The sequence below is a fragment of the Lynx rufus genome, unplaced genomic scaffold (genome assembly GCF_022079265.1).
Source record: "Lynx rufus isolate CCGP_SWC_20201006 ecotype Redwood Valley unplaced genomic scaffold, mLynRuf1.p SCAF_5, whole genome shotgun sequence".
In the NCBI taxonomy this organism is placed as follows: domain Eukaryota; kingdom Metazoa; phylum Chordata; class Mammalia; order Carnivora; family Felidae; genus Lynx; species Lynx rufus.
The window spans coordinates 86,653,271-86,681,209 of NW_025814867.1; the positions used below are offsets into that span (position 1 = coordinate 86,653,271).

A 27,939-nucleotide genomic window follows, 5' to 3' on the forward strand; every position below is an offset into this window, starting at 1 on the left:
TCTTGGTGAACTGGTGAACCCCCAGGGCACTGTCTCTCGCCACCCACAGGACATGCTCTTGGGGTTGTTTTTGCCTGAACTGGCACCCTTTCTATCCAGCTCCATGGATGTCACCAAGGGAAGGACACTGCAAAGTAATCTAAGTGAAACTACCAAAAAACATTAAAGAAAGAAAAAACACAAGGCGAGTTTGATTTAAAAAATATTTATGAGACACGTGTTTTATTTTCACAGAACATCACTTAATAAATATTTTACCAGGATGATGAGGATGATTCACAACGATGGAAGAAGAACGTGGGGCAACTAAGGGCTGGAAACATTTTAAACTTTCACTTAAACCTCAATTCACTGGATTTGTTCTCTGCGTCAGATCCGGAAATCTGGCAGAGAAAGGGTTCTTCCACGCACAGACCCCATTTCTAACCTTGGCACGTGGCCAGGTCAGTATATGGAAGACCAGTGGCAGCGGCTCTTGATGACCTGAAGCAGGGGCTTCTTGAAAGTGAGGAAGATGACGGTGCAGGCCACCAGCAGGGTGAGGCAGCTGGGAAGAATGAGCACGAGGTACAGCAAGCCCATGTCCACCCGCTCCCATTTGCAGTCCTGAGGCATGCCTCCGGGCAGCTCAATCAGGCGAATGACCTTGGAGGAGAGGTTGCAAGTGACCATGGCCGAATCGGCAATGGCGTGCAGGCGCTGCAGGGACCCCCAGCCCTCCACCCCACAGCAGTCATACGGATTCTGACTGAGGTAGATGGTCCGCAGACTTCTCGTGAGCTGCTCAGACACGGCCCCCTGGGGAAGGGCTGTGAGCGAGTTTCGGCGGAGATCCAGGGTCTGCAGGGCCAGGCTGCCCCTGAACCGTGGGAAACTGGTCAAAGAATTCCCTGACAGATCCAAGTCTCTCAGATTCCCAAACCCAGAGAAGTCCAACTCCCTGAAGCTAGAACTGAGGCCCACATTCCTCAGAGACAGGACCTGTAACGTGGGGGCGATACCCCGGAGAGGGGCGACGGTCCCATTCAGAACCCCCCAGTTGCCAGACAGGTCTAAGTGGGTGAGGGCAGTCCCCTGGAACGAGCAGTCTTGTAATGCCCCCAGCCCGCAGCCCTTGAGAGAGAGGCTCCTCAAAGACGCCACGTTCCTAAAATCCACACAGCTTGGGGGGGCCGGGAGGTCCAAGCCAGCTGGCTGGGGACAAAGTGAGATCTGATTGTGGCTCATGTCAATTGTAGTGAGGTTACTGGCATCAGCAAAAAGGCCAGTGGGGATACCCATGAGCTGATTGGAGCTCAAGTTGAACGACCGGAGGCTCCTCAGGCAGCCGGGGAGCCCCGGGGCCAAGTGCAGCTCTGACAGCTGGTTCTGGCTCAGGTCCAGCTCAGTGAGTGCCCCTGGGGGCTCGTGCTCTCGGATGTGGAGCGTCATCAGGCAATTCTGGTTGAGGTTCAGGTGGGAGAGGGAAGGCATTTTCTTTAGGAAGCCATCAGGCAGGTATTGGAACTGGTTCTGGCTCATATCCAGGAAGTGTAGGTCCGCAAGGTCACTGGACGCAAACTCTTCCCAGAGGTTGACAGTGGTGATGTTGGTCACATTGCCATCCACAAGGAGGAACTGGGCCACCATCTCCCGCGGTGAAGAGGTGTTGTACAGGTCCCCGTAGAAGCCCATGTTGTTGTCCCGCAGCAGGAGCGTGTGCAACTTGCTGCACTGGGGCAAGAGTGGGAAAAAGAGCAGCTGATTGTGGGAGAGGTCCAGCGTCTCCAGCTCAAAGGCAGCCTCTCCCCCTGATGCCAGGAACCATTCCAGGACGTTGTAGCTGACGTTGAGGAACCGTAGCTGTGTGAGGCTGAAGTCCACGATGCAAGGGAGGTTGTTATAGGCCAGGTTGAGGTGTCTCAGCTCAGTCAAGCCATCGAAAGCGCCACCCTCAATCTCAAAGATGTAGTTTCTCTGCAAATCCAGCTCCCTGAGGTGCCCCAGGCCCTCAAAGACAGAGTCGTCGAGCCTCATGATGGTGTTCCTCGCCAGGGACACAGCCTCCAGCGAAGAGAGGTTCTGGAGCATGAGGGCCACCATGTCTTCTGTCAGGGAGTTCCCTGACAAGTCCAGCCTCTGCAGAGCCTGCAGGTGGTGGAAGGCAGCTGCTGTCTCCTTGTAGTTCTCTGAGAGGGAGTTGTCGGGCAGCTCCAGGCTGCGCAGACGTCCCTGCCCTTGGAAGGCGCCGCGGCCGATGCGCTCCAGGTGGCACCTGTGCAGACTGAGGCTCTCCAGGAGAGGGTAGTGCTGGAGGGAACGGTTCCACAGGATCTTAAGCGGGTTGGCATCCAGGATGAGCATCTGGGAGTAGGGAGGGAGATCGCTGGGCACTGATGCGAGGTTCTGCCCTCGGCAATTGGCTACTCCATCAACCTAGGATCAGACAGACACTGGTCAGCAGGGAGGAGGGCCTCTGACGCAGACAAGTTTATGTACAGAAATGTGACTCATCCACTTGACTTTTACCGCAGCTTCTGAGAGTGACTCTAGAGATCATAATTTAAAAAAAAAAAAAAAAAGGCTAGGAAAATGTGGAACAAAAGGGAACTTTTCTTCGTTCTCTACCTTCACACTGAAACAGTCAGCTAGGAGCTGAGTTCCAGGCCTCACTTAAAACACACCTCACGTCAGAGAAAATCTGAGCACCTGTGTCGTGGGTTCTGCGTGGTGACAACTGTGCTTGCAGTTTGGTTTCGACTGTGAGAAGGACTGAGGACCAGGGCTGTCTGCCGGTTTGAATCCGGGTTTGAATCCCACCTCTGCCATTTGTTTCCTACACCACCTTGGGCAAGTAACTTAACCTAAGTCTGTTATTTCCTCTGAAAAAACAGAGATGAAGATAGAGAGTAGCTAGCCCAGAGGATTGCAGTGAGATTAGGTGAGAGGCTGCACAGAGCCTGACACACAGCAAACACCATTAATGTAAACGGTCGCTATTGTATTGTTATCGCTATTACCCTAACACCTGTGTGTCCAACAGGGTTAGCACAAAACAACCAACATGCTGTGGCATCTTCATGTCACCCAGAGGAGTTTTGCCTGGGACGCTCCTCTACATTCTGGGTTGATAAATATTACAGCTTAAAAGGACTTTAGTCCTCAACATCTCCCTGAATTGTACAGAGAAGTGGGGTCTGGAGCAAAGCGAAGAGCCAGTGGCATTGCAGGGACAGGAGTCCAGAACTTCTAATGCCCAAGTCAGTGCTCTTCCTGGATGTGTTCTACCACAGCTGTGCAACATAAGGAGGCAGGATGGATGGGACGACCCTGTTCTCATGGCAGAGGTCACGCAGGCCTTAGGATGCTTTAACGCATCCCAATGTTCTACAAGACTGGCAAAAACAATCAGTCACAGGGTGTCAGGTGTCCAGGAAAAAAGTTTTAAGTGATCAGATAGAAGAATAATGACATTCCTTTCCCAGGATTGGTCAGTAGGACAAAGTCAATGATTGTTGAAAAAAAAGTTTTTTAATGAGACCATACTCCACAAACTGTCCAGTGATCTACTTTTACCACCTTTGTTTGTTTACCACTCAGTTTGTTGCATGAATAGCACGGTGGCTAAAGGCAAGAGTTCTAGGGTCAGTCCAGTTTGGTTCTGCTTTTTATCAAATGGGTGACTTTGGGCTGGTTACCTGACCAGTCAGGACTTTCATTACTCCACCTGTAACATGGAAATTATACTTGTAATTTTCTCATAGGGCCTTTTTTTTCCCTTGTGATTGTTTACGTAAAACACTTAATACACAACCCGGCACATAAGTGCTTCATAAATGTTAGCTATAATGAGGGGCGCCTGGGTGGCGCAGTCGGTTGAGCGTCCGACTTCAGCCAGGTCACGATCTCGCGGTCCGGGAGTTCGAGCCCCGCGTCAGGCTCTGGGCTGATGGCTCAGAGCCTGGAGCCTGTTTCCGATTCTGTGTCTTTCTCTCTCTCTGCCCCTCCCCCGTTCATGCTCTGTCTCTCTCTGTCCCAAAAAAATAAACGTTGAAAAAAAAAATAAAATTTAAATGTTAGCTATAATGATTAGCAAGATCTGATTAATTAATCTCTGTTGTTGCACGTTTGAGTTGTTTTTAATTTCCAGATGAACGTCAGAGTGAATTTGCCAAGTTCCTTTCACACTTCCCCTCCCCTCAAAAGTCTTTGGAATTTTGACAGGGATTACATTACAATTATGGGTTAATTGGGGGATAACTGACATCTTTACAAAATTGAATCCCTCCATGCAGAAACAAGGTGCATTTCTTTATTTGTGTAAGTGTTGGTCTCCCCCTGACAGGGACTCTCTGGAGAATGTTGTGGTGAGGGGCTTTCCTCAAGCCACGAGACCCTGTCTCGCCACAGCTGTTGTAAGCATGGGGTCAACCTCTGCAATTCCCTGTGGCCCCACCAAAGAGCTGCAAAAGGACGACGTGGCTGTCAGAGCCCAAGAAAATCTAGCCATGTCCACTTTATGATAATATGTGGCTTAGGCAAGGCGGGGCACCGGAGATACCTGGACCCTCAAACTCTCAGCCTTCCAAGAGCCATGGGTGATCCACTCTTTGAACCCCCTGGCAGCTGACCCCTGCTCTTGCCCACCAGGCTGGAGAGGGTCAGACAGGCAGTCTAGCCTGAACCCTGAAAGGCTATCAAAGAACTCATACTTTCTGATTCCCTCTTGATTTAGCTACTGTGAAGTTAACCTTTAAATGTTGTTTTTAAGTATTTATTTATTTATTTTGAGAGAGAGAGAGAGCTGTCAGCACGAAGCCCGATGTGGGGCTCAATCCCATGAACCATGAGATCATGACCTGAGCCAAAAATCAAGATTTAGATGCTTCACCAGCTGAGCCACTCAGGCGGCCCTGAAGTTAATTTTTAATAGCCTCTGTAAGGAATTAATGGAAGTCTGTAGTAACAGAGACTAACAACAATAATGACAGATAAAACACATAGCTCTTAGTACAAACAAGGCCCTGTTCTGAGTGCTTTATATACACTAGCTCATCTAATCATCATAGCAATGCAGTGTTATGGTATTATTGGTTGGTGCCACTATTCTATATTTTACAGATGAGGAAACTGAGACACAGAGTGCGCCCCCCCCCCCCATGTCACCAGCTAGCAAGCTGGGATTTAAATTTTTTTTTTTTTAATTTTTTTTTTCAACGTTTATTTATTTTTGGGACAGAGAGAGACAGAGCATGAACGGGGGAGGGGCAGAGAGAGAGGGAGACACAGAATTGGAAACAGGCTCCAGGCTCTGAGCCGTTAGCCCAGAGCCTGACGCGGGGCTCGAACTCACGGACCGCGAGATCGCGACCTGGCTGAAGTCGGACGCTTAACCGACTGCGCCACCCAGGCGCCCCTAAATTTTTTTTTAATGTTTATTTACTTTTGAGAGAGACACAGAGAGACAGAGCACGAGCAGGGGAGGGGCAGAGAGAGAGGGAGACACAGAATCTGAAGCAGGCTCCAGGCTCTGAGCTGTTAGCGCAGAGCCCATCGCGGGGCTCGAACCCACAAACTGTGAGATCACCACCTGAACTGAAGTCAGACGCTTCACCGACTTAGCCACCCAGGTGCCCCAAGCTGGGATTTAAACATGGTCTGGCTCATAACCCCCACTCTGTACTAGAGTATACTACAGCATAGTGGTCAGAGGTTACTAAAGGTGGTTAAGAACCATGACCAACTGGGTTTTTAAAATTTATCAGCTTTAAGAATACAATTCTGATTGTAGGTATTAACCCCGACATCCAATTTATCTTTCTAGTACCTAGTATATAATAAGACTCAAGGAATGTTTATGAAATATATGTTTCTCAAGCAGACTTTTGACTTATAGGCAAGGGGGAAAATTTCCAGAAATGTGCCCAGTTGTTATGAGCCAGGTCTGTTTCCAGATAGAGGCTGAAAGCCCTGGAGAGGGTAAACTGTAAAAGCTCAGATATCCACTCCCTTGATCGTCTTCAGCCTGAATGTGATCAAGAATGTTGCTCTGCAGTACAGCTGTTTGAGCATTTGCTATTGGCTCATATACAAGCTCTGAGTCAGGGCTTATCCAATTTTACTAAGCCCTACTCAGGGATTCTGATACCATTAGTAGAGCTCAATCATCCAGATTTTTAACAGGGTGCTCTTGTTTCAGGTGACTAACCTGTGCCTGTCTCTGGGGCCTCCTGGCTTCAGCAGGTATGAGGAAGATGGGCAGGGACTGCCTGGTCTTTCTCAGATGTCATCTGAACCTTTGGTTAAGGAGCAGCTTGCACATGGCCTCATGCTAGGCAGCTACAGAGTGATTCAGACTCTTTCATTCCCTGCCCTCTGTGACTGACAATACATCAGTCTTCCAATAGACCAGACCTTGTCAGGACAAAACCAACAGACAGAGTTTCCTGGAAAACTCACCAACTCGCAGCCCCCTTGGGAAGCTGCCGTGGCCATTCCACTTTGATTCCTCCATTCCACTGTCAAGAAGTGAAAACCCAGGCACAGCCAGAGGGGCAGTAACTCCATCTCAAGTGCAGCACTGTGGACAGAGGGCAAGGAAGAAGTGAGTAAGAGAAGGACATCCCAGAGGGCTGCTTTGCACTCTTGGTAGAAGGAGCCAGTTCCCAGCTATGTCTGGTCTTAGAGGCCCACAGCTATCAGGAGGTGGAAACCCACAGATCATTCAAATACCTCAAGTTAGCCAACACTTTCAACCTTTCACTACAACTGTTGACAAGAACTTATTTTTGTTTTGCCTCTACCACTTGATGGACAGGTGGCTGAATACTGAAACTTCTAAGAGCCCACCAACAGAAGACAGAGGCAAAGGACTTGAGGAACCGGATCTCAGGTCACCCAGAGTTTGCCACATTTTGTAGTTCTGTTGAAGTTTTCCTCCCAAAACTCAAATCTGCCTGATGCATTGCCTGAACTCAGTAAATATTTGCTGCATGAATGAATGAATGAATGAACAAAAGAATGGTGAACCAGGACTGAAATACTAATTGTAGCTTCTGGTCCTGTAGAGTTACTAATTGCTGTGTTGACATGAGGCTTTTAGGAGGGTAGGTCTCATTGGTTTTGACTCATTTGAATACAACCTTTTGCAAAAAAGGACTTTGATAGTTTGCCTGAATAAGAGAAAATACTAAGGGGCAAATGAAAAGTAATCTTCAGGTATAATAAGGATTATTGATGAGGTGTGGTTGCCAGCCCTCTTACCTGGCCAGTGAACACAGAACAGGAACCATGAGAAGGCTTAAAATTATACATATACCAATATAATTTTAGAACTAAGCAAAACCATAATGGAAATATATTATATTCTCTGCCATTGCATTTTTACAGGAGAACATTCAAAGGCCCAGAGACACTAAGGGCTTATTTAAGGTTCCAGATCAACTTAGTAGCAGGGCTGAGAGCAGCCCCCACCGAGGTCCCCTTCCCTGAGCTCCAGGATGAGTAACCAGCATAATTTCTCTCCCCGAGGGTGCTGTTGAACTGACTGCCCTCCTATTGGGAGGGCTTATAGCCCAGTGACATTCCTTTCTCAGCTCTGCTTCCTCACAAACAGATGCAAGTGCCTGGCCCCAGCATTTCTTCTGCTCCATCCTCTCCTTGACATCTCCCCAGAAGGGACCACAGGGCCTGCTCCCTAGGCTTCTCCTAGGCCAGCAGCACCAGCACTGAAATGAACCTCCTCACCCATTCCATGGGACCCACAGACCTTTCTGCCTCACACACCCAGGCCATCTTGGGCCCCTTCCTCTTCCTCTTTCTTTGAATAAGTTTACACATCTCTGAGGCTAACTTTAACTTCATGGTCAGATTTTAATACTCACCAGTGAAAACAGACTAACAGAAAAGCAAAGCGAAACCAGGTAAATCAACTTTAACCTTCACTTCAGGTCAGGTCAGCGCTCCTTACCACAAAGGGAACCTCCAATTGAGAATTCATCAGTATTTGCTGGACACTGGGAATCCCCTTCCCGGCCCTCCTTCCATTTCTGCACCTGTGCAGGAAGTACTACCTCATGGCATGTACAGGGCACAGATGGCAGAAGCAGAGCCATATGGGCTTTGTCCTTAGGATCTGCACAGGACACACACACACACACACACAACAACCTTGGGATCACTGCCCAACTGGAAATAAGGCTGCCAGACTTAGCAAATTACGAGATGCCATTTGAATGTAAGATAAACAATAAATAACTTTTTAGTGCAAATATGTCCCATGCAATATTTGGCACACACTTACACTAAAGAAATTCATTGTTTACCTGACATTCAAATTTCACTGGGTGTCCTATATTTTATTGAAAACAGACAGGGAAATGGAAACCAAGGACTTTCCCCACTGCCTTCCTCCCTCACCCCCTCTGTCAGGCTTGGGATGGTACATGCTGCTGTGACAATGACCCTTCTAGAACAGCCATTTCAATTTATACTGAAATGCCAAATCTAGATATGTACAGGGAAAGATTGTGATTTCTTCAGGGAGAATATAATTCTTTAGACTGGAATGTTAGATAGGCCCGAAGTCATGCCCTGAGCATAATTTTAATTTCTGGGTCAATGAGAAAATGTTTGCAAATTTAAAATATATTTTCTCCTTCCTCCTAAAATCAGCCAACCAGCCCAGAAAAACTACTGTTGTTCCCTCTGGGCAACTCCTTCTTTCATGAGGCAGCATGGAAAAATTATCAGATTTAGAGCCAGACAGACCAGGGTTTGAATTCTGGCTCCAGGATTTGTTTTTCAATTCATATAAAGTCTCCAAGCAGACTTCATATAAAGCCTCCAAGCAATTCATATAAAGTCTCCAAGACTCCGATATCCATAAAATGGGGATAATAATAACTATTCAGAGTTTTTATGAGATCAACCAGTATATGTGAAAGTGCTTCATTAACTGTGAAAGTAGTTAATGACATAATTATTATTTATGAGTTTCAAGCACCATTGAGCTGGTTGAGTGGCTGTTACGTGTCATCTCCAAGGTAATTCAAGTTACACAAAGAAGGGAAAAGAATGAAAAATCTGGATGTAAGAATGAATATATCATTATACCAACTGGTGTGTGAAAGGTATGCAGGAAGATTGCATTAAAAATTCTATGTTAATAAATTCCAGAACAAGGTTAATTCCTGTAACAGAAGACTATGCTGGTTGAGAGCTGTTTGTCCTCAGATAGATGCCTTACCCTGCTCTGTATCATAGGGAACTGACTTCTGAAGCCTATTTCCCAAGCTCTGGGTGTCAGCTGGCCTCCAGCTGGTTTGGTCAATGGGAGGAACTATGGGAAGTTAGACAGCAGAAGAAGGACTGAATCTTTCCATCTCTCCCTGCCTTGGACTGAGAAGTCCTTGAGCTTCTATTGGTGACTCCTAGACTCTAGTAACACCATCCTTTCCCTACTTTATCCTTCCCCTACTAGGGAAGATCATAGCTTCCTGAAATTGCTAACCTCTGGGTTGATTGTCTATTTGCTGGTTAGCTTCTTAGCCTCTTCATGTGTAGCCAATTTCCTGCACTAAATTTTCTCTTTAACAAATAATCTGGGTGTTTCTGTTTCCTGGTTGGACCCTGGCAGATACAATGATGTTAGTGAGAATGGCTTTGGATCAGTCCTAAACAAAAAAGGTATATAGTGACCCTGAAAAGAATAAAATGCTTTTTATTCTCTCTAAACCAGTCAGGTTGAGAAACACTATTCCAAGAGTATGCAGAAGGATTCCTCAGAGCCATGGAGCTGCAAAGAGTACAAGATGAGTTTGGATGGCAAATCTCACTGGAAATCATATGAAGCCTCTGCTGTGTGCACAGGACTGCTTCCCCTCCTCACAATTAACCTTAGTTGGGTGAGCTATAAGAGAGCAACTAAGCTTGTGGCAAATAAGTAACTGTCCCACTTCACTCCAATCTTTCTGGCATCTTCTAGAAAATACATCCATTCTTTAAGCCAAATCACCTCAACTACACTTTGGGTAGAGAAAGGGAAGTGAAAGGAAAATAATTATAATGGAGGACACACGAGTGTGGCATTAATACTTTAAAAAATTGTTTAATGTTTATTTTTGAGAGAGAGAGAGAGACAGAGCGCTAGTGAGGGAGGGCAGAGAGAGAGGGAGACACAGAATCCGAAGTAGGCTCCAGGCTCTGAGCTGTCAGCATAGAGGCCGACACGGGGCTCCAACTCTCAAACTGTGAGATGATAACCTGAGCCAAAGTCAGAAGCTTAACCAACTGAGCTACCCAGGCGCCGTTTGAAATTAATAATTTAAATGAGGTAACCTGGAACCTCCCCTCACTATAATTAAAAGGTCCTGGATTCATGGTTTCCATTTCATGGACTATGACCACTGAGGAACTGGAGCCATAAGAAACTGCAAATCATTCCCTAAGTAGGGTCTGAATAAGTATGACGTCTCCTGGTCTGGGTGACCACTGGAAACTCCCCTATATGAAAGCTGAGATCCTGACATGAGAGGCAGATGGCATTAACAGACTCAGCTCGTATCTTCTTAAGCCAGGTAACAAAATTGAAGAGTTCCTTCTCAGTGTAGAGACAAAAAATGGTAAGTCCTGTTCTCTTCTATATAGAATCTACAATCCTACATTCTTTTATTCAGTTAATAATTTCTATAAGGTCTCTCTATGTCTTATCCAGTCACAGTTTCCCTGATCATGGCTAATGCCAGAGGTTGTCAGCTTCTAATCAGTGAAAAGCTTTCAAAGACAAGGCACTATTGACTCAGGTGCTAGCAGGACGTAAGTACTGTACTGTGTCTGTAACACATTTGAGTTGGAGATATTGAGATTATAAATCCTACCCTTCTGTTAGAGTGAAGTCCTCGTAGTATTGAATTTACATTTCTTCTTTATCTTCTAACTATTCTGTTTGTGTCCAGTCATCACAAACTTCTCTTAGAAGTCCTTGAAATATCAGGACCTCCGATACTTAACGGCATCCCCTATGCAACCAATGGTCTTGAGACTATGCATTCTAATTGGTTATCATGGAAAACTGTGACTCAATCCACATCAATCCCATGTGCATACAGTGTTCCTTTTTTAAAAAAAAAAAATTATTTATTTATTTTAAGTAATCTCTGTGCCAAATGTGGGGCTCAAACTTACGACCCTGAGATCAAGAGTCTCGTGCTCTTCTGACTGAGCCAGCCAGGCTACCCTACACAGTGTTCCTTTTCAGGCAGAAATACAATATGGCTTTTTGTCTATTTTTTCTCTGTTCGTACCTAGTATGAACATAAATAAGTGGTGAAAACCGATCCACTTCACAAAAACAACATGAATCGAGACTGTATTCTACAGCAAGAGAACACGAACAGTGAGGAAGAAGAATGCACATCAGCTGTAAAAGTTCCTCCTTGTTTTAGAAAGTGTGCTTGTTTGCTTTTTCTATTTCCACAAGGTAGGAGGGAAAAGGTCCTGCTTCACTGAGCCAAGTAAGGTCAAAGAAGACTGAGTAGGTGGCCCTGTGGGCTGAAAGGGGTGGGAACATTTACTCCTTTTGGACAGGGTGTCCCGATCCTGCCAGCAGCAGCTTGACTGTATGCTGGGTGAGCGCTTTCCATATCCATCCCCGTGACCACATCAGTTCTGGGCTCAGGACGGCTTTAGTGGAAGAAGGTGGCGGCATGCAGGGCAACGAATGGCTTCAGCAAGGGGACGTGTGGGAGATTGCTTGCTTTTAGGAAGGACAGAAGGAGAGGGTGAGTGAAATCTTTTGACTGGTCTCTGCTTCTGCAAGTCCTGAAACTTCCATGTCCCTGTCCTCACAAAAATCAAAACCATCCAGGGGTGCAGCAGCACACTTAGTATTATTAGACCCCCCTGACACTTAAACATATATGTACACTGCTTGTTTTCCAAATGCATGTCGATTTTCCTGTATTAATCAAAAAAAAATAAAACTTTTGTTTTTTTAAGTGTTATTAATTTCAAGTAGCTTTCTGTCATGATGTAACGTCTTAACCAGCTGGGAGTGAAACACAACCACAGGTAAAGGCTAATCTACAGGTATTTTTGTCCATAAAAAGATCTCCTCGTACGAAAAGTTTGGGAATGCTAAGGAGTAACCCTGACATGAATGTGGGAGAGCTCCGCTTCATTTTCAGGCAAGGATGCTGGATTTCTAACATTCAGGGGCACCCCGAATATCACCTCACTCCCACACTCTCACCTCCCCACCTCCCGTCACCGCTGCTACTCTAGCCGCTGCCCCCAGAGCTGCGACTGCACACTGCGCGCGCTCTTTGCTAAAGGCCCGATCAGTCAGTGTTAAGAATGTGATACATACATTAGCATGTCATTGAGAATTTCCTCCTCAAAGTAATCAAATAGCTGAAAATGCTTTAAAGAAAGAGGACTTCGGAGAAAGATGGTAACTCTCAGAGGTACCAGTCTCAGAAACAAATATTTATAGACTGGCCTGAGGGGAGGAAATCTCTAGAGGCAGAGCGTGGGGTGTGAATGTGTGACGTTGACACCCTTGAAGAAAGGTACAGTTGCTAGCTAGAGGGTTCCACAGGAAGGGAGTCTGCCTTTGTTTAAAAAGAAAAGAGCAAATCCCACCTGGGATCCTGGGAGAGAGGGAAGGGCAGCTGGTCACACACCACAGAGAATGGATAATAAAAAACAGAAACACCAGTCTGTGAACACTTCAAATCATTCCTACTACCAAGAAGTATTTGAAAGCCCCAGGCAAACAGCTTTGGTCTCTTTGATCGTAGCAAAAAATTGAAGTGACTTGAGCCCTCACCAAATGTTCAAACTTAGCATCTCCCGTAGTGAGAATACCTGACACTCTGAGCCTCCAGATGTGGCACCCTGGGAAACACAGAGCCCCATCTTGGCAGTACGCTTGCCAAAAACGTTTGCCCTGGACCCAGTCATGAGGGGACAATCAGACAGATCCAGGCTATACATCATCCTATAAGACAACTGGCTTGGGCCCTTCGAAGAAGTCAAAGTCTTGAAACAGAAAGAAAGGCAGTGGAGGTGTGGCGCCTGGGTGGCATCCGACTTCAGCTCAGATCATGATCTCACAGTGGGTGAGTTCAAGCCCCGCTCTGGGCTCTGTGCTGACAGCTCAGAGCCTGGAGCCTGCTTCAGATTCTGTGTCTCTGTCTCTCTCTACCCCTCCCCCTGCTTGTGATCTGTCTGTCTGTCTGTCTCTCTCTCTCAAAAATAAATAAACATTAAAAAAACTCTTTTAATTAAAAAAAAAAGGCAGTGGAGGAGAAAAGGGGGAGGTTTGATTACAAGTGAGTAAGAAGCTTAATGGGCTTCTGGGTGGCTCAGTCGGTTAAGCATCCATTCGTGATTTCGGCTCAGGTCGTGATCTTGCAGTTCGTGAGGCTGAGCCCCACGTCGGGGTCTGCGCTGGCAGTGTGGAACCTGCTTGGGATTCTCTTTCCCTTTCTCTCTGCCTTCCCCCTCTCACGCTCTCTCAGTGTCTCAAAATAAATAAATAAACATAAAAAAAAAGAAGCATAATAACCAAGTGTAATGCATGTACCTTGAGTGGATTTTGGATTTTTAAAAATCTCTAAAAGAAAAATTTGAGACAACTGAGGTACTGAATAATGTGCTTTCAGATGGTATTATGTACAAATGATACTATCGAATTATTGCTGATTTTCTTAGGTGCGGTGATGATTTTTTGGTTATGTAGGAAAGTGCTCTTACTCTTGGGAAATGCACGCTGAAGTATTTAGGGGTGAAGTTTCATGATGTCTACAACTTATATAACCTACTTTCAAATGGCCTGAGAGAGAAAGGGAGGGAGAGAGGAAGGAAGAAAATTAAAGAAAATATTACCAACTGATAAATTTAGCATGATACATTCTTTTAACCTTCCAGTGAGTTTGAAATTTTTCAAAATAAAAATTAATAGGGAAAATGAAATAAATGTTGGGGTTTCTAAAGGGAGAGGGGGAATTATGGTAATTTTCTGTCTCAGCGTTTTCTGGAACATATATTTTTCAAATATTTTTCTCAGAAAGGTGTTCAGTAAACATTTGTTAAGTTAAAAATGCACATACACATCAACCTTAAAGATATCCTGAAAATTGGAACATTTGACATTCAAATGAGAGCTTCTAGGCTGCTTCTCTCTTATCTGAAAAGAGCCCTAGAGTGGTAGATCACGTGTTCTGACCTGAAGTACTAATATAACTTCCACTGTCCAGGTCGATAGCTCTGTCCACCACACCTACAGTCCCTCTGGCGAGGCAGCCCTCAAGGGAGACACATGACCTCACCACCATCTCTACCTATCCCTCCACCTCCACCTCCAACAAGCTAATAGAATCTTGGGGAAGCATCTGACCAGAGGAGGTCAATCCTTACATGCAGCCAGCACGCTATGAGTGATCCCAACGCAGAGACAAGGGAGACAATTAGGTCATTGGCAGTGGAAATTGGAACCAAAAGCCACAGAGAGAAGGTAGAATTGAATTTTTGAGGGATCTTGCTGTGAGGAAGCAGAAGCTATGAGTCAGATGACAAGGTGTGTGAACAGAAAAGAATGAAAACAGTCAACATTCATCTCAACAGAGATCAGAGAAGGGAGGATAGGAAGAATGACAGGAGGATGGGCCCTCCAGGCTGGGTGGTGAGAATGGGCTCTGAGGCTGCCTCTAGGGTTCCTGATGGTTCTCTGCAGGGTCAGATCCATTTCCAACCTCCATGTTTTCTCATGATAGTACCCCGCAACACCCCTCAAACGCTGGCCCTACTGTTGCATCTTGCCAACAAAAAGGAGCCAACTAAAATAGGACTTGCTCTTTAATAAGTTTTAAACCCAAAGGACAAAACTAGATAATAGATGCATGCAAGGTTCATGATGCTACCTGAAAATTAGAGACAGTGGCTGAAATCTGAAAGCTAGCAATGTATTTTTCCAAGTGCAATCTATAGGCAAGACTTATCAAGGAAAAGGAAAACTGAAGAGCAAAAATTTGTTGGGAAACAAGACAGTAGTCTTAAACTATCTCTCTACAGATTCCTTACTAATTTTGCAAAGGTGAAAATAACAGTTTTATGGTGGAGATCCAGTTAAATGTGTGGATTTTGATTACATTTATGTAAGAGGCTATCCTTATACTTAGAAAATATACACTATATTATTTAGAAGTAAAGGGGCATCCAGTTAAATGTGTGGATTTTGATTACATTTATGTAAGAGACTATCCTTATACTTAGAAAAAAAACACTATATTATTTAGAAGTAAAGGGGCATAATGTCTGCAACATTATTCTCATATCATTCAGAAATATATATATATATATTTTTTTTAATAAATAGAGAGAGGGAAAGAAAACAAATATGACAAAATGTTTAACAATTGGTAAACAGAGGTGAAGAATTTATGGGCATTCTTTTAGTTGTGTTGCAATTTTTCTGTAAGTTAGAAACGGTTTCAAAGATAAAAGTTATGGGGGCACCTGGGTGGCTTGGTCGGTTAAGCGTCTGACTACTGATTTCGGCTGACAGTGTGGAGCCTGCTTGGGAGTCTCTCTCTGCCCCTCCCCAACTTGCATGCTCCTGCATGCACGTGTGCTCTCTTTGTCTCTCTCAAAATAAATAAATAAACTTAAAGCTAAAAATTATGAAAAATTAACACATAAAAACACAAATGGTTTTTAAAAGTGCACTCTAGGGACACCTGGGTGGCTCAGTCAGTTGAGTGACCAACTCTTGATTTCTGCTCAGGTCATGATCTCACAGTTAATGGGATCCAGCCTCCAGTTGGGTTCTGCACTGACAGCATGGTGTTGACTTGGGATTCTCTCTCTCTCTCTCTCTGTCCCTCCCCCACTCTCTTTCAAAATAAATTTTTTAAAAAGTGCACTCCAAAACTAATTAGATTCTTGTTACAGGAAAACTGACTTATTTTGAGTACTGACAAATCATCATGTTAGATGACTGTAGACATTATTTCTCCTTTATAAGAATCTGCACATAAAACTAACTTGATTTGCAAGACTTTTGCTTGGAGAAATTGTACTGACACTAAGCAAATGGTTTAGCAAGATATATTTATTGCTTAAAATGTAGTCTGGAAAAGGAAAGAAGAAAGGGAAGGAAGGAAGGAAAAAAGAAAGAAAAGCAAGAATGACATTTTGGCTCAAACTTTATGTTGGTTTTTTGTTGTTGTTGTTTTGATTTGTTTGAGATTTTATTTTCAAGTAATCTCTACATCCAATGTGGGGCTCAAACTCACAACCTCAAGATTAAGAGTCGCATGCTCTAACTGACTAAGCCAGCCAGGTGCCCCATTAATTCAAACTTCAAATTCAAGATGAGAAGGCGGGGGGGTGGGGTGGGGAGTCATTCTGATTGAGGCAATAAGTAAGTAAGTTAATGAATAAATAAATCAATAAATAAGCAAACAAACACATAAATTCAAGATAAAAACTATTCAACTTTTGAATAGTTTGGATTACTTTGATAACTAGCTATCAAACTAAACATATCTAAAAAAGGTTTAAAGATACTCTGTGCTCTCTTTTCCTGCAAATAAGCCACAGATATACTTTAAAAATTGAGACATAATTCACATACTATGTAATTCACCAATGGTTTTTAGTATATTCGCAGCGTTGTGCAACCATCACCATTGTCTAATTCCAGAACATTTGCAACACCCCAAAATGAGACCCTGTACTCATTAGCAGTCACTTCCCCCCTCCCTTGGCAAACACTAGTCTACTTTCCATTTCTGTGCATTTGTACATTCTGGATGTTTGATGTATATTGAATCGTACAATGTGTGTCTGTCTTCTCTCACTTATAATAATGCTTTTGAAGTTCATCCATGTTGCAGCACATATTAATCGGTATTTCCTTCCTTTTTATGGCTGAATAATATTCGTTGTCCGGACAAACTTGCCACATTCGTTTATGAATTCATTAGCTGGTGAACATTTGAATTGTTACCACCGTTTGGCTATTATGAATAATGCATCTGTGAACATTCATGTACAAGTCTTTGTGTGGCCATGTTTTCAATTCTCTTGCCTATACATACTGGGAATGAAATTGCTGGGTCAGACTGTAATTCTGTTTGACATTGAAGAACTGCCAGAATGTTTTCCAGTTTCTGCACACTTTATATTCCCACCAGCAGGGCAGGAGTGTTCCATTTCCTTCTCGTGCTCATCAACACTGGTTATTTTCTGTCGTTTGTATTCCGGCCATCCTAGTAGGTGTGAGGTGGCCTCTTTGTGATTTTGACTTGCATTTCCCCAATGGCTAATGATGTTGAACAGTCACATGCCTTTATTGACTTATTTCTATATCTTTGGATAAATGTCCAAACAGTGGACTTTTAAATCCAAAGATTTTTTAGAATTTGGTTTTGGTATTATATGTGAAAGAAAATAAAGAAGAGTCATAAAAGTGAAGAACCAGCTGTAATCTTTGGTTGAATTAGTACATTCCTATATTTTGCATAGAATCAATGTTCAGATGGTGAACACATCTAAAAAAGAACTTGCATACTGAGGATTGGGGCAACATGGCATTTAGAACTGTGATGTGTGAATTCAGACCTCACAATTTGCTTCTCTGGCTTTCTCTCTTAGTAATGAACTTGTTAAAACATAGGCAACACAATAGCTTTTGAGTCCCCATCACCCCCAGCATCGTCTTAGACCCTGAAGGTGGGAGGGAAAATTGGCACACTTTTTCTGAAGGACAATTTTACAAAATTTATCAAAGATGTTGAAACGTAGATTATTTTTGATTCAATCATCCCCCTCTTGGGGGTTTATCCTAAGGAATTATAATGTACGCAAAGATATTTTTACTGAGATATTCAGTGAGATATTAGTGATAATATTTTAAAAAGCGGAAACCATCTATAAGTCCAACAATGAAAGGATTGGCTAAATACATTATGATACAACTATATGATAGGAATAATGTGCTACAATTAAAAATGTTTCAGTGGCAATATATTTAGCGACATGGAAAGATGGTCATAATAAAATATTAAGAAAAAAAGGAAGACGCAAAACAGAATGTATGGTATAATCCCAAGTGTGCTAAAGGAATCTGCACTCATGTGCATGTGCATGGAAAATACTTGAAAGGGTACACAGCTGAATCTCAACAGTGGAGAGAACTGCACCTAATATTTACTTTTTCCACACCTGTATTTTTGTTTCTTAGTGTTTTCTAATTTTCCAACAATCAACTTCAATTACTATATCCAGACAAGTTTTTTTAAGTTTATTTATTTATTTTGAGAGAGAGAGAGACAGCAGGGAGGGGCAGAGAGAGAGAATCCCCAAGCAGCGTGGAGCCCAAAGCAGGGCTCGAACTCACAAGCCACAAGATCATGACGTAAGCCAAAGTCGGACACTTAACCAACTGAGCCACCCAGGTGCCCCAAGACAAGTTTTAAAAGAATAGAATCGATATACTATTAATTGAAATTAAAATATATGTTATAATCAGAGCCTAACAAATATCACAAAAATAGAGAATTTCTTATAGGTGCTTAAAATTGAAATTATTGTAAGTGTGCTTAAAGGGATATTTGGAGTTAATGGAGGAAAAATATCATTGACTAATAACTAAAATAACTAAGTTGTTTTATAGAAATTCTTTTTCTTTTTTAGGGCCTCAGCGATTTAGATTTTGGGCTGCGTGTTCTTAGTCCAGCTTCTAGAAAGGTGACTGTAAGGGTGAAGAAAGAGTCCAGGCTAAGGGGACAAATGGAACAGGTTCAAAGCCTGGCCTTCAGTACATCACTCAATTTCTTGGCCTCGATTTCCTCCCCAGTAAAATGGGAATCATAATGCCTGTGTGGTAGGGTTGCTACTATATTAAGGTAAGTTTTAAAAGAAGGTTCAGGGGCGCCTGGGTGGCGCAGTCGGTTAAGCGTCCGACTTCAGCCAGGTCACGATCTCGCGGTCCGGGAGTTCGAGCCCCGCGTCGGGCTCTGGGCTGATGGCTCGGAGCCTGGAGCCTGTTTCCGATTCTGTGTCTCCCTCTCTCTCTGCCCCTCGCCCGTTCATGCTCTGTCTCTGTCCCAAAAATAAATAAACGTTGAAAAAAAAAATTTTAAAAGAAGGTTCAAAAATAGTCTTTGTCATCTTTAATGTGTCATCCTTGGCAGGTAATCAACCTGCCTGTGGCATTAAACACACCCAAGGTGGGAGCCCACTGCTTTGTAAGCAGCTGGTCGTGCAAATACCGCTTGCATTTGCTTCCAGAACTCGGATCCCACTTCTAGAACTCGTGATCCCCTGCACAAATAAGCGAGGAGTATCATTTGAATTTGTTAGAATGCTCCTTGGATGTGTGGCCCCAAGAATTTATGTGAGAAAGGACAGTTCTGTTGCACATGACTCTTCTGCCACGTGCATGTTCGTTCAAATCTAGTAACTGACTTTTTTTTTTTTTCTTCAGGAGAATTGTAGCATTTCTGAAGGAACTACCCTCCAGTATTTTAGAGATGAGAACACTCAGGCCAGAGAGATGGGATGATATGGACAAGGTGCCACAGGGAACACCGTGCAGTGGTTTCCAAGCACTGGTTTAAAATACAGATAGATCTCTTGTTTGCACCACAGCCTAGCACACGTGATCAGCCAAGCTTTACCCACTCTTGGGGGAAGGGTCTTCATCTGGGAATGGCTTAGGTTCTGTCTCTGCCTGGAGGGAGGCTGGAGGCCACAGCAGCTTTTCTTCTCTTGGGCTCTACCTATAACCAATTCCTGGCAGCCGGTGTGGAGGGAATGCTGCTTAAACACTATCCTGCCCGACTTTGTGGCCTCAGGGCTACAAATGAGTCAGCCGGCTTCCCTATGTGGTCAGGGTCAGCCCTTTAGAACCAATGGAGGTCAGTTCGCTCTGTCCTGTTCCATGACCACAGGTTTTAAAAAATGCAAATATGCTCCCACTGGGGCCATAACACCTTGCTCTTACATGGCTAGTGGTAGTGGGCATGTGTTGTCACCTTCGTTTAGGAGAGACCCACGTAATCTCTGTGGACAGGAACCCTACCAACAATGCATTAGTTTCAAACTTGTCATTTCCTTTCAACATCGCAGGTTTCTCTCTCACACTCCAATGTGGTCATAGGTGACAATAATACCTGCCTTGCTGACCTCACAGGGTTGTTTCAGGACCGAATGAGAGAATGTGTGTGAAGAACTTTGTCAATATAAGGAAATGTTGCAGACTTCATTAGTAAGACAAGGTCATGTCAGAATTAAACGCAGAATTCCTCTGTGCAAACAGGGAGCTCATACTGATATAAATAAAACAGAAGAGTGGCAGTACCTTCTCCCATCTGTCTGAGCTGTGGAGTGTGGATCTGGAGATGTCCAGAAGAGGAGAGACCACCCAAAGTCTGTGGGAGACTATAGGCAGGGAAGGGGTTATAGGTGAGAACCAAGGCTTATGGCCCAGGGTGGAACTATATTGCCTCCGCCCCTCCAACCTTGGTTCCCTTGAAAAAGAGCCCAACTGAGGAAAGAAATGATGTAGATTCCAGACAACTGACCAGCTCAATGGGGTGGTATTCAAGCTGTCAAATTGCTTCCCAGGCTCTCAATTGCGATAGCTAATGTTTATTGAGGGTTCACCTTGGGATAAGTGCTATGCCAGGGCTTTACATATAATAATCCTCACAAAATCCTAGCAGATAAATGCTATCATCTTCATTTTACACATGGTAAACTGAGGCTCACAAAGGTTCAGGCCATATAGTTAGAGAATGTCAGAGCTGCGATTCAAACCTAGTCTGTGAATCCAGCAAAATTCAACCCAATGCCACAAGCCCCAGCCACCTGGGATACTTGCTATCCATGACTGAATTGTATATTTTCACACACTGTTTCCTTTGTGGGAAAGGTCCTTTTTCTGGTCTTCTCCAGCTGCCAAACTCCTATTCATCCTTCAAGGCCCAGTGCATATGTCACCTCCTCATCTCATTCTAATAGTTCAGTTGAGCAATGATCCAATGATCCATATAACATAATAATATATCATAGAGTTACAGCTCTTATTGAAGTTTTTTGATATTTTCGTTATTTGATTTTTATGTTTATTAAAAGCAAAATGAGCAGTTACCAGGTATTGTGAGTAATTTGACATTTCCCCAATATTTTATTATGAAAATTTTTAACACACAGCAAAGTTGAAAGAATTTGACAGTGATTGCTGGTATACTCATCACACAGATTGTGCTATTAACATTTTACTATATTTGTTTTTATCACATAGCTATTGATCTACCTATCCTTCTATCCAGCCTTCAATCCATCTTATTTTTTTAAGATCTTTTGTTTTTTTTACTTTTGAGAGAGAGAGACAGAGAGAGAGAGAGACAGAGAGAGCACAAGCGAGAGAGAGGCAAAGAGAAAGGGAGACAGAGAATCCCAGACAGGCTCCCCACTGCCAGCACAGAACCCGACATGGCCCTGGCACTCACGAGTTGTGAGATCATGACCCGAGCTGAAACCAAGAATCATATGCTTAACTGACTGAGCCACCTAGGAGCTCAAGTCGTCTCATTTTTTGATGCATTTATAAATGGACTGCAGTCAGGGCGCCTAGGTGGCTCAGTGGGTTAAGCGTCCGACTCTTGATTGTGGCTCAGGTCATGATGTCATGGTTTGTGAGTTCGAGCCCCGCATTGGGCTCTGTGCTGACAGTGCAGAGCCTGCTTGGGATCCTCTCTCTTCCTCTCTCTGTCCCTCCCCTGTGCTCTCTCAATAAGTAAATAAATAAATAAATAAATAAACAAACCTTTAAAAAAGATATAGATTGCAGTCATCAGTATACTTCCCCCTAAAAACTTTAGAATGCATATCAAGTGATTTAACAAAAAATGAAGCTACTACTTGTTCAACTTCTAGATCAATCTAATTAATTTAATCGAGATTGCAAAGTCAGCTATTTGGAGAAAAGTTTGTCGTGTTAAAAAAAAAAAAGATTTGACAAGCACTGCTTTAGAGTCCTCAGAATTAGGAGGAAAGCTGTCTACACTGCAGTGTAAATGACTGATATCCCTTTAATACACTGCTCTTTAATGGATATCTTACACTTCACAGCTCTTTACACGGATATGCTCTTTAATACAAGGCTCTTTTATATCGGTAATGATGAAATATAATAAAGTTTTCATGGTGTAGGTTCAGGACGGTAGGGGAGATGATTTTGTCTTTCTCAAAAATCCCTCAAATTGCACTGACAAGGTGGCTGCCTGTTCTAAGGCTGATTTTTTTTTTCACTACAACTTATTTGAATTCACAGAGGAATGGGAGTAATGTGATTTTAAGAGAAGAAATCCCCTCCTCCAAAAATAACAATGATTTTTAAAATAATACTCTTCTCAAGTTTATCTATTTTGAGAGAGAAAGAGCGCATCCGCAAGTGGGGGAGGAGCAAAAAGAGAGGGAGAGGGAATCCCAAGCAGGCTCCATAATGTCAGTGTGGAGCCCCATGCAGGGCTCAAACTCACGGACCGTGAGATCATGACCTGAGCCGAAACCAAGAACCGGACGCTTCACCGAATAAACAACCCAGGTGCCCGATACCAATGATTCTTAGGGGATTCTTGGATAAAGCCAAAACAATTGGATTATAACTTAACACTATTGAATAATAATAGCAATAACAGCATGAAGTTGCAAAGTCTTCTTACCGACCTTGGATCTCGGTTAGTACTTCACAACAGTTCTATAAAATAGGCGTTGCTGTCTCCATTTTCACTGTGGTAAAATACCCATATAAGCTACCATTTTAAACCTTTTTGAGCGTACAATTCAGTAGCATTAAATACATTCACTTTGCCATGAGATCTCACCATAATCCTTCTCCAGACCTATCCAGCATCCCAAATGGAAACTCGGTACCCACTTACCAGGAACTCTCTATTCCCCCTCCCCTCAGTTCCCGGTAACCACAGTTCTTTCTTTTTTTTTTTCTTTTTTTAAAATTTTTTAAAGTGTATTTATTTATGAGAGACAGAGACAGCATGAGTGGAGGAGGGGCAGAGAGAGAGGGAGATACAGAACCTGAAGGAGGCTCTAGGCTCTGAGCTGTCAACACAGAAGCAGACACGGGGCTTGAACTCACAAACTGTGAGATTATGACCTGAGCCGAAGTCGGATGCTTAACCGACTGAGCCACCCAGGTACTCCCACAGTCCTTTCTTTATCTATACATTTGCCTATCCTAGGTACCTTGTGTAAGTGGAATCATGTAACATCTGCCCTTTTGTGCCTGGCTTATTTCATTTAGCATCAGGTTTCTAGTCCCTCCATGTCATAGCATGTATGAGAATGTCATTCTTTTTTATAGCTGAATGATATTCCATTGTATGTATAGATCACATTTTGTTTATCCATTCACCCATCAATGGACATTTGGGTTATTTCCACCTTTTGGCCACTGTGAATAAGACTTCTATGAATACTGGAATGAAACTCTATGTTCAAGTCCCTGCTTATTATCTCCATTTTATAGATAAGAAGTCCAAGGCTCAGAAAGACCCAAATCAATTGTTCAACAAGCCAAAACCCAAGTTCTGGCCCAGGTAGGAGGTGCTGGATGTGCACCTGCCTGGGACGAATATATGTTGAGTGAATGTTCAGCTGGGTTGCACAGGTTTGTATTTGTTGGCAAATAGGTATCCCATGATCCTGGCCCCTCTCTTGGAACTGCCAGGCCCCACCATGATCGAGCAGCCAGGGAGGTTAACACCTGACCCAACATGGGCCCCAGGATTCTGCTTCTAATAACAATGTCCATTCCGATTGGTCAGTGCCTCTGCCATGCAGTGTTTGATATTCTGAATAGTAAGTACCCCTGAGTGTTCATGGGGCCATGGTCTTCTGTGGGTAACCTGTCAATGCCATGAAGTGTAACTATGACAAAGGTGAAGGCCTTTACAGGTTTGCAAAAGGAGCTACAAAGCCTGGGAAAAACCTGGGAATTTAGAAGGAAACAAGAAGCCAGTATTACTAAATATAATGGAAGCTTCAGTTCAGGGATTGGGGAAAGTCTAGAGAACCTAGAACAAGAGAAAGGCCATCAGGAGAGTCCCATGAGGAGGTCTACAGCTGTCAGCCTAGACAGTGATAAGGAGACCATTAGCGTGTCTGAAAGCTGAAGGAGGTGACCCAGGGCCAACCCAGGAAAGACCTGAGGGAGAGAGCTCAGCCTTGGCATCTGGTAGGACCCCCAAGGAGACATTGGAAAGGCAGGAGAGACCCAAAGGACCATAGCTGGTCTAGACGAGGAGTAACAACAGGAAGGACCAGAAGGAACCAGTGTCCAGCCTGACGTCTAGAAAGGAGTGACATGAAGTTACTGGAGAACATGATGTGCACATCAAGATGAGCCCCTGCCGGCACTGTGGGTGCTGGGCTGCCTCAGACATTTAGGTCCTGCTTGAGAAGACAGAGCCCCAAGGTAAAAAGGTAAAAGGACAGAGTCAAGGTAAAAAGACAGAGCCCCAAGTGCTATCTTCTGTGGAGAAATCCCCTCCTGATTCTTTTTTTTTCTTGGAGGTGGCAGCAGAAAGTTTCTTGGGGCACACAGCTAGCACCTGACTACAGCGACCTTCTGGGTTGGGGCTGGATGTGGGGCATCCCTGTGTCCTCACAGGGCTTTGTGGCCACATTCAGCCCATCATAGGCACTAGCTCTGCTCCTTATGCCTACCTCGCTGGTGAGAACACGACAGGGTTCTACTTCCTCCTTTATTCCCTTTGTTGGTCTGAAATCACTCATGCATTAGAGCAAAAAGATACATGCGCTTTGGTGTCAGCACCTGACTCCATTTGCTCTGGAAATCAGTTGGTTTTTCCTACCCACACTCATTTCTCCTTCTGGTAACATCTCCTCAATTCCCCTTTGAGGAAACCACCTCTTCCTTTTTCTTCCTTTTTTATTTTGTTGCTTTTTAATTGTAAAATACTCATAGCCTAAAATTTACCATCTTAACCATTTTTATTTTTATTTATTATTTTTTTTAATGTTTATTCATCAGGTGGGGAGGGACAGAGAGAGGGAGGCACAGACTCTGAAGCAGGCTCCAGGCTTTGAGCTATCAGCACAGAGCCCAATGCGGGGCTCGAACCCATGAACTGGGAGATTATGACCTGAGCTGAAGTTGGACACTCAACTGACTGAGCCACCCAGGCGCCCCATTAACCATTTTTAAACGTAAAACTCAATCGTGTTAAGTACATTTCCATTGCCATGCAACAAACCCCCTTCCTTTCTTAAGAAGCCCACATTTGTTTGGGTTTGACCTCAATCCCTGGCTCCAAGGAGGGGCCTATGCACGAGGCCTCAGACCAGGCCCATCAGAGCCCCCTATTTCCCTAACCACAGTGATGGGTTTACATTGGGTACATCACAGATGACAAGCCCATGACAATCAAGAGAAGGACTGTTGTTAGAACTATTGGGAAAGAGGCTTTCTGTTCCTGCCTTCAGATGCCAAACTTGTGGGAACTAAACTTGGAGCTGCAGTTCTTTGAATTCATGGAGGAATGGGATCATCTTTGCCACCAACTTTAGGACCTGCCTAATAACAGGAAAAGGCAAAGCTGGCAGTGTTTGAGCACCTGGACCCACCCATGCCTGAAGCTATTTCACACAGGCTTTTTGGTTATTTGAAACAATATTTTTTTTTCCCCTGAAGCCAGGCTGAGTTAGGTTTTTGTCATTTCTAACTAAAAGACCCCTGAACTCAGGTTTACAGTTGCTTGTGAAGCTTGACAAGATCCAAGTGCCAGTGTCCTTTTTCCCCCTCCTCTCCTCTCCGAGCTTTCAGAGATCATCCCCTCACCTAGCCCAGAAGCCCCTACACATTGAGCACATGACATTTTATCAGTGATGTTGCGAAGAATAGTTTGAGGGGTGGGAAATGAGTATAATAAAGGAGTTCTATCAAAGGCAAAAAAGATTCGTCACTAATACCCAGGCATGTCAGTAAGCATCGCTGAGCATATAGCATGCCCTGAGCAAGATAAGGTTTTTCAGTCATGGTTGAAAGCCCACTGTCCCCTAACTTCTGTGGTTATAATGTGGGTCTGAGGATAGCGTGAGGTACATCTAATTGTCCATCCAAGAGTCTAGTTTACACTTTGTGGTGTGGATGCACACTGCAGTCAGAATGAAAATTATAACGGGTACTGGCATCACTCTTCTGTGAGGAAGAAACAAGCCAGCGACAGAGGTCAGTGCATTCCTAAAAAGGCCTCAGGCCAAAGACCCCAGGCCCTGCCTTCTGTTTGGGAAGTCCCTGCTCTTGAATGAATGGTTTAAGCACTATGTGGGATCAGGTTTATATGGGTTTTCATGAAGTTCCTATAGAACTAGATGAAGCCCCACTAGATGAAGCACCTTCTTTGTGAAACAGACTTTTGTTTTGTTTTCTTTTAACCTAAAGGCAATAACCAAGGTTTTGTTTTGTTCTATTTTTTTTTTTCTTGGCCCACGATTTTCTAATCACCCCTAGGAACTCTCAGACATACATGTACAAACCTATGGGGTGTGTAAGAAAAATAAATAAGTCTCAGGGGTATAAAACCCAGCAAACCATCAGCGTCTACTGCAGCACAGCCAGTAGGTGAAGGGGGCACAACATGGGGGCTCGCAGGGCCGGCTCTATGTACCGAATGTTTCTCCCATCAGACTCCAATAGGCTGCACCCATCAGGGAAGAAACTTCCAGTGGGGTCCCCTGGAAGTGCACCACTCAGGACCAGCCCTCTCCAGGGGCTCCATTCTTAAGATCCTGCTCAGCCTCCTATAGTTCCAGCCATAGCTGGGCACGTGGCCACCTTCTCTCTGGGGTAAAGCCTGGTCAGTGGCTCCTTACTTATGACAGCTCCTAAGTGCACAGGGATACAAGCTGAACCTCTATAATCTGGCCCACATGGATAGGCCACCAGGGCTACTACAGAAGAGCACTGGACAAGGGGCCAGAAAAGCCTGGGGTCTAGGTTCCCTCTGATACTTACTGGCTGTGGGTCCGAGTAACAACACCCTATAGAATTTCCCAAGGGCAAAAACTCTGGGGAACGGGCTTTGCCTGTCTTATTCAAGTTCTATCCCCAATACCTTGAAGGCACCGACACATGTAAGACATCCATAAATATGTGTCGCTGTAAATGAGTCTCAGTGCCTTCATCTATGAAATGGTGATTCTCAATCCACGTCGTGGGACAGGAAAGGAGATCGGTCCAAGCACTCAGCATGCTGAGTGTTCACAGTAGAGTCTTATCACCTCCTCCAGTCACTCAGCCCAGGAAGGGAGCATTAGTGTTCCCATTTCACAGATGAAGAAACTGAGGCTCAAGTGTTCTCCCCAGAGAGCCAGGACTCAAACCCCCAAAGGAGGAATCCGAAGCCTTCATTGCTTTCACTGCACCACACCACCTTTTTGGGCTGTAAGTGCTCCCTGAGGGAGGTTTCTCCACCTACCCGGAGCTGTGGCCCCCAAACCGAGCACAAAAGCGGTGGCGTTTGGATGCAGCAAGCCACAACTTCCCCGTCAGTCCCGAGCTGCGAGCCACGGACGCTGACCTCCTACCACCCAGCCGCGCGCCAGCTCGCCCACCCCAGCAGGGCCGTCCCGCAGGAAATACTCACGGCTCCCGCAGGCCCAGGCGGCTCCGCGGGGCGCATCCTCTCCCGGGGCTTCGGACTCCTCGAGAGCAGCCGAACGCGGGGCTGGGCTGCCTCCTCTCCCTGGGGCATCAGATTATTTTAGCACTTGCGGAAGGAACGGACGGAAACTGAAGTCACATGGAGAGCAAGCTGCTCAGCGACTCAGCACTCGCAAGAGCAGGCATCTTAGAGGGAACTGCCCTGCGGTGCTGACAGGGGGATGGGAGAGGGCGGCTGC

At 44.5% G+C, this 27,939-nt stretch overlaps 1 protein-coding gene across 1 annotated transcript; it reads right to left on the reverse strand.

Annotated features, from left to right (window-relative positions):
* Window positions 1–189: 189 nt before the first annotated feature.
* On the reverse strand, window positions 190–27,939 carry NRROS (negative regulator of reactive oxygen species). Its single transcript, XM_047098669.1, has 3 exons — window positions 27,684–27,939; window positions 6,439–6,559; window positions 190–2,415 (listed from the first exon to the last, which is right to left on the reverse strand). Exons 2-3 carry the CDS (start codon window positions 6,544–6,546, stop codon window positions 445–447), a joined length of 2,079 nt encoding a protein of 692 aa, XP_046954625.1. The 5' UTR covers window positions 6,547–6,559; window positions 27,684–27,939; the 3' UTR covers window positions 190–444.

Bases quoted from the DNA above. Each gene is read 5' to 3' on its own strand.
- NRROS (XM_047098669.1), bottom strand. From the start codon at position 6,546: ATGGAGTTACTGCCCCTCTGGCTGTGCCTGGGTTTTCACTTCTTGACA. The intron at 2,416-6,438 runs GTGAGTTTTCCA...GTCTGATCCTAG, and splicing joins CCCAAGGGGGCTGCGAGTTG to GTTGATGGAGTAGCCAATTG.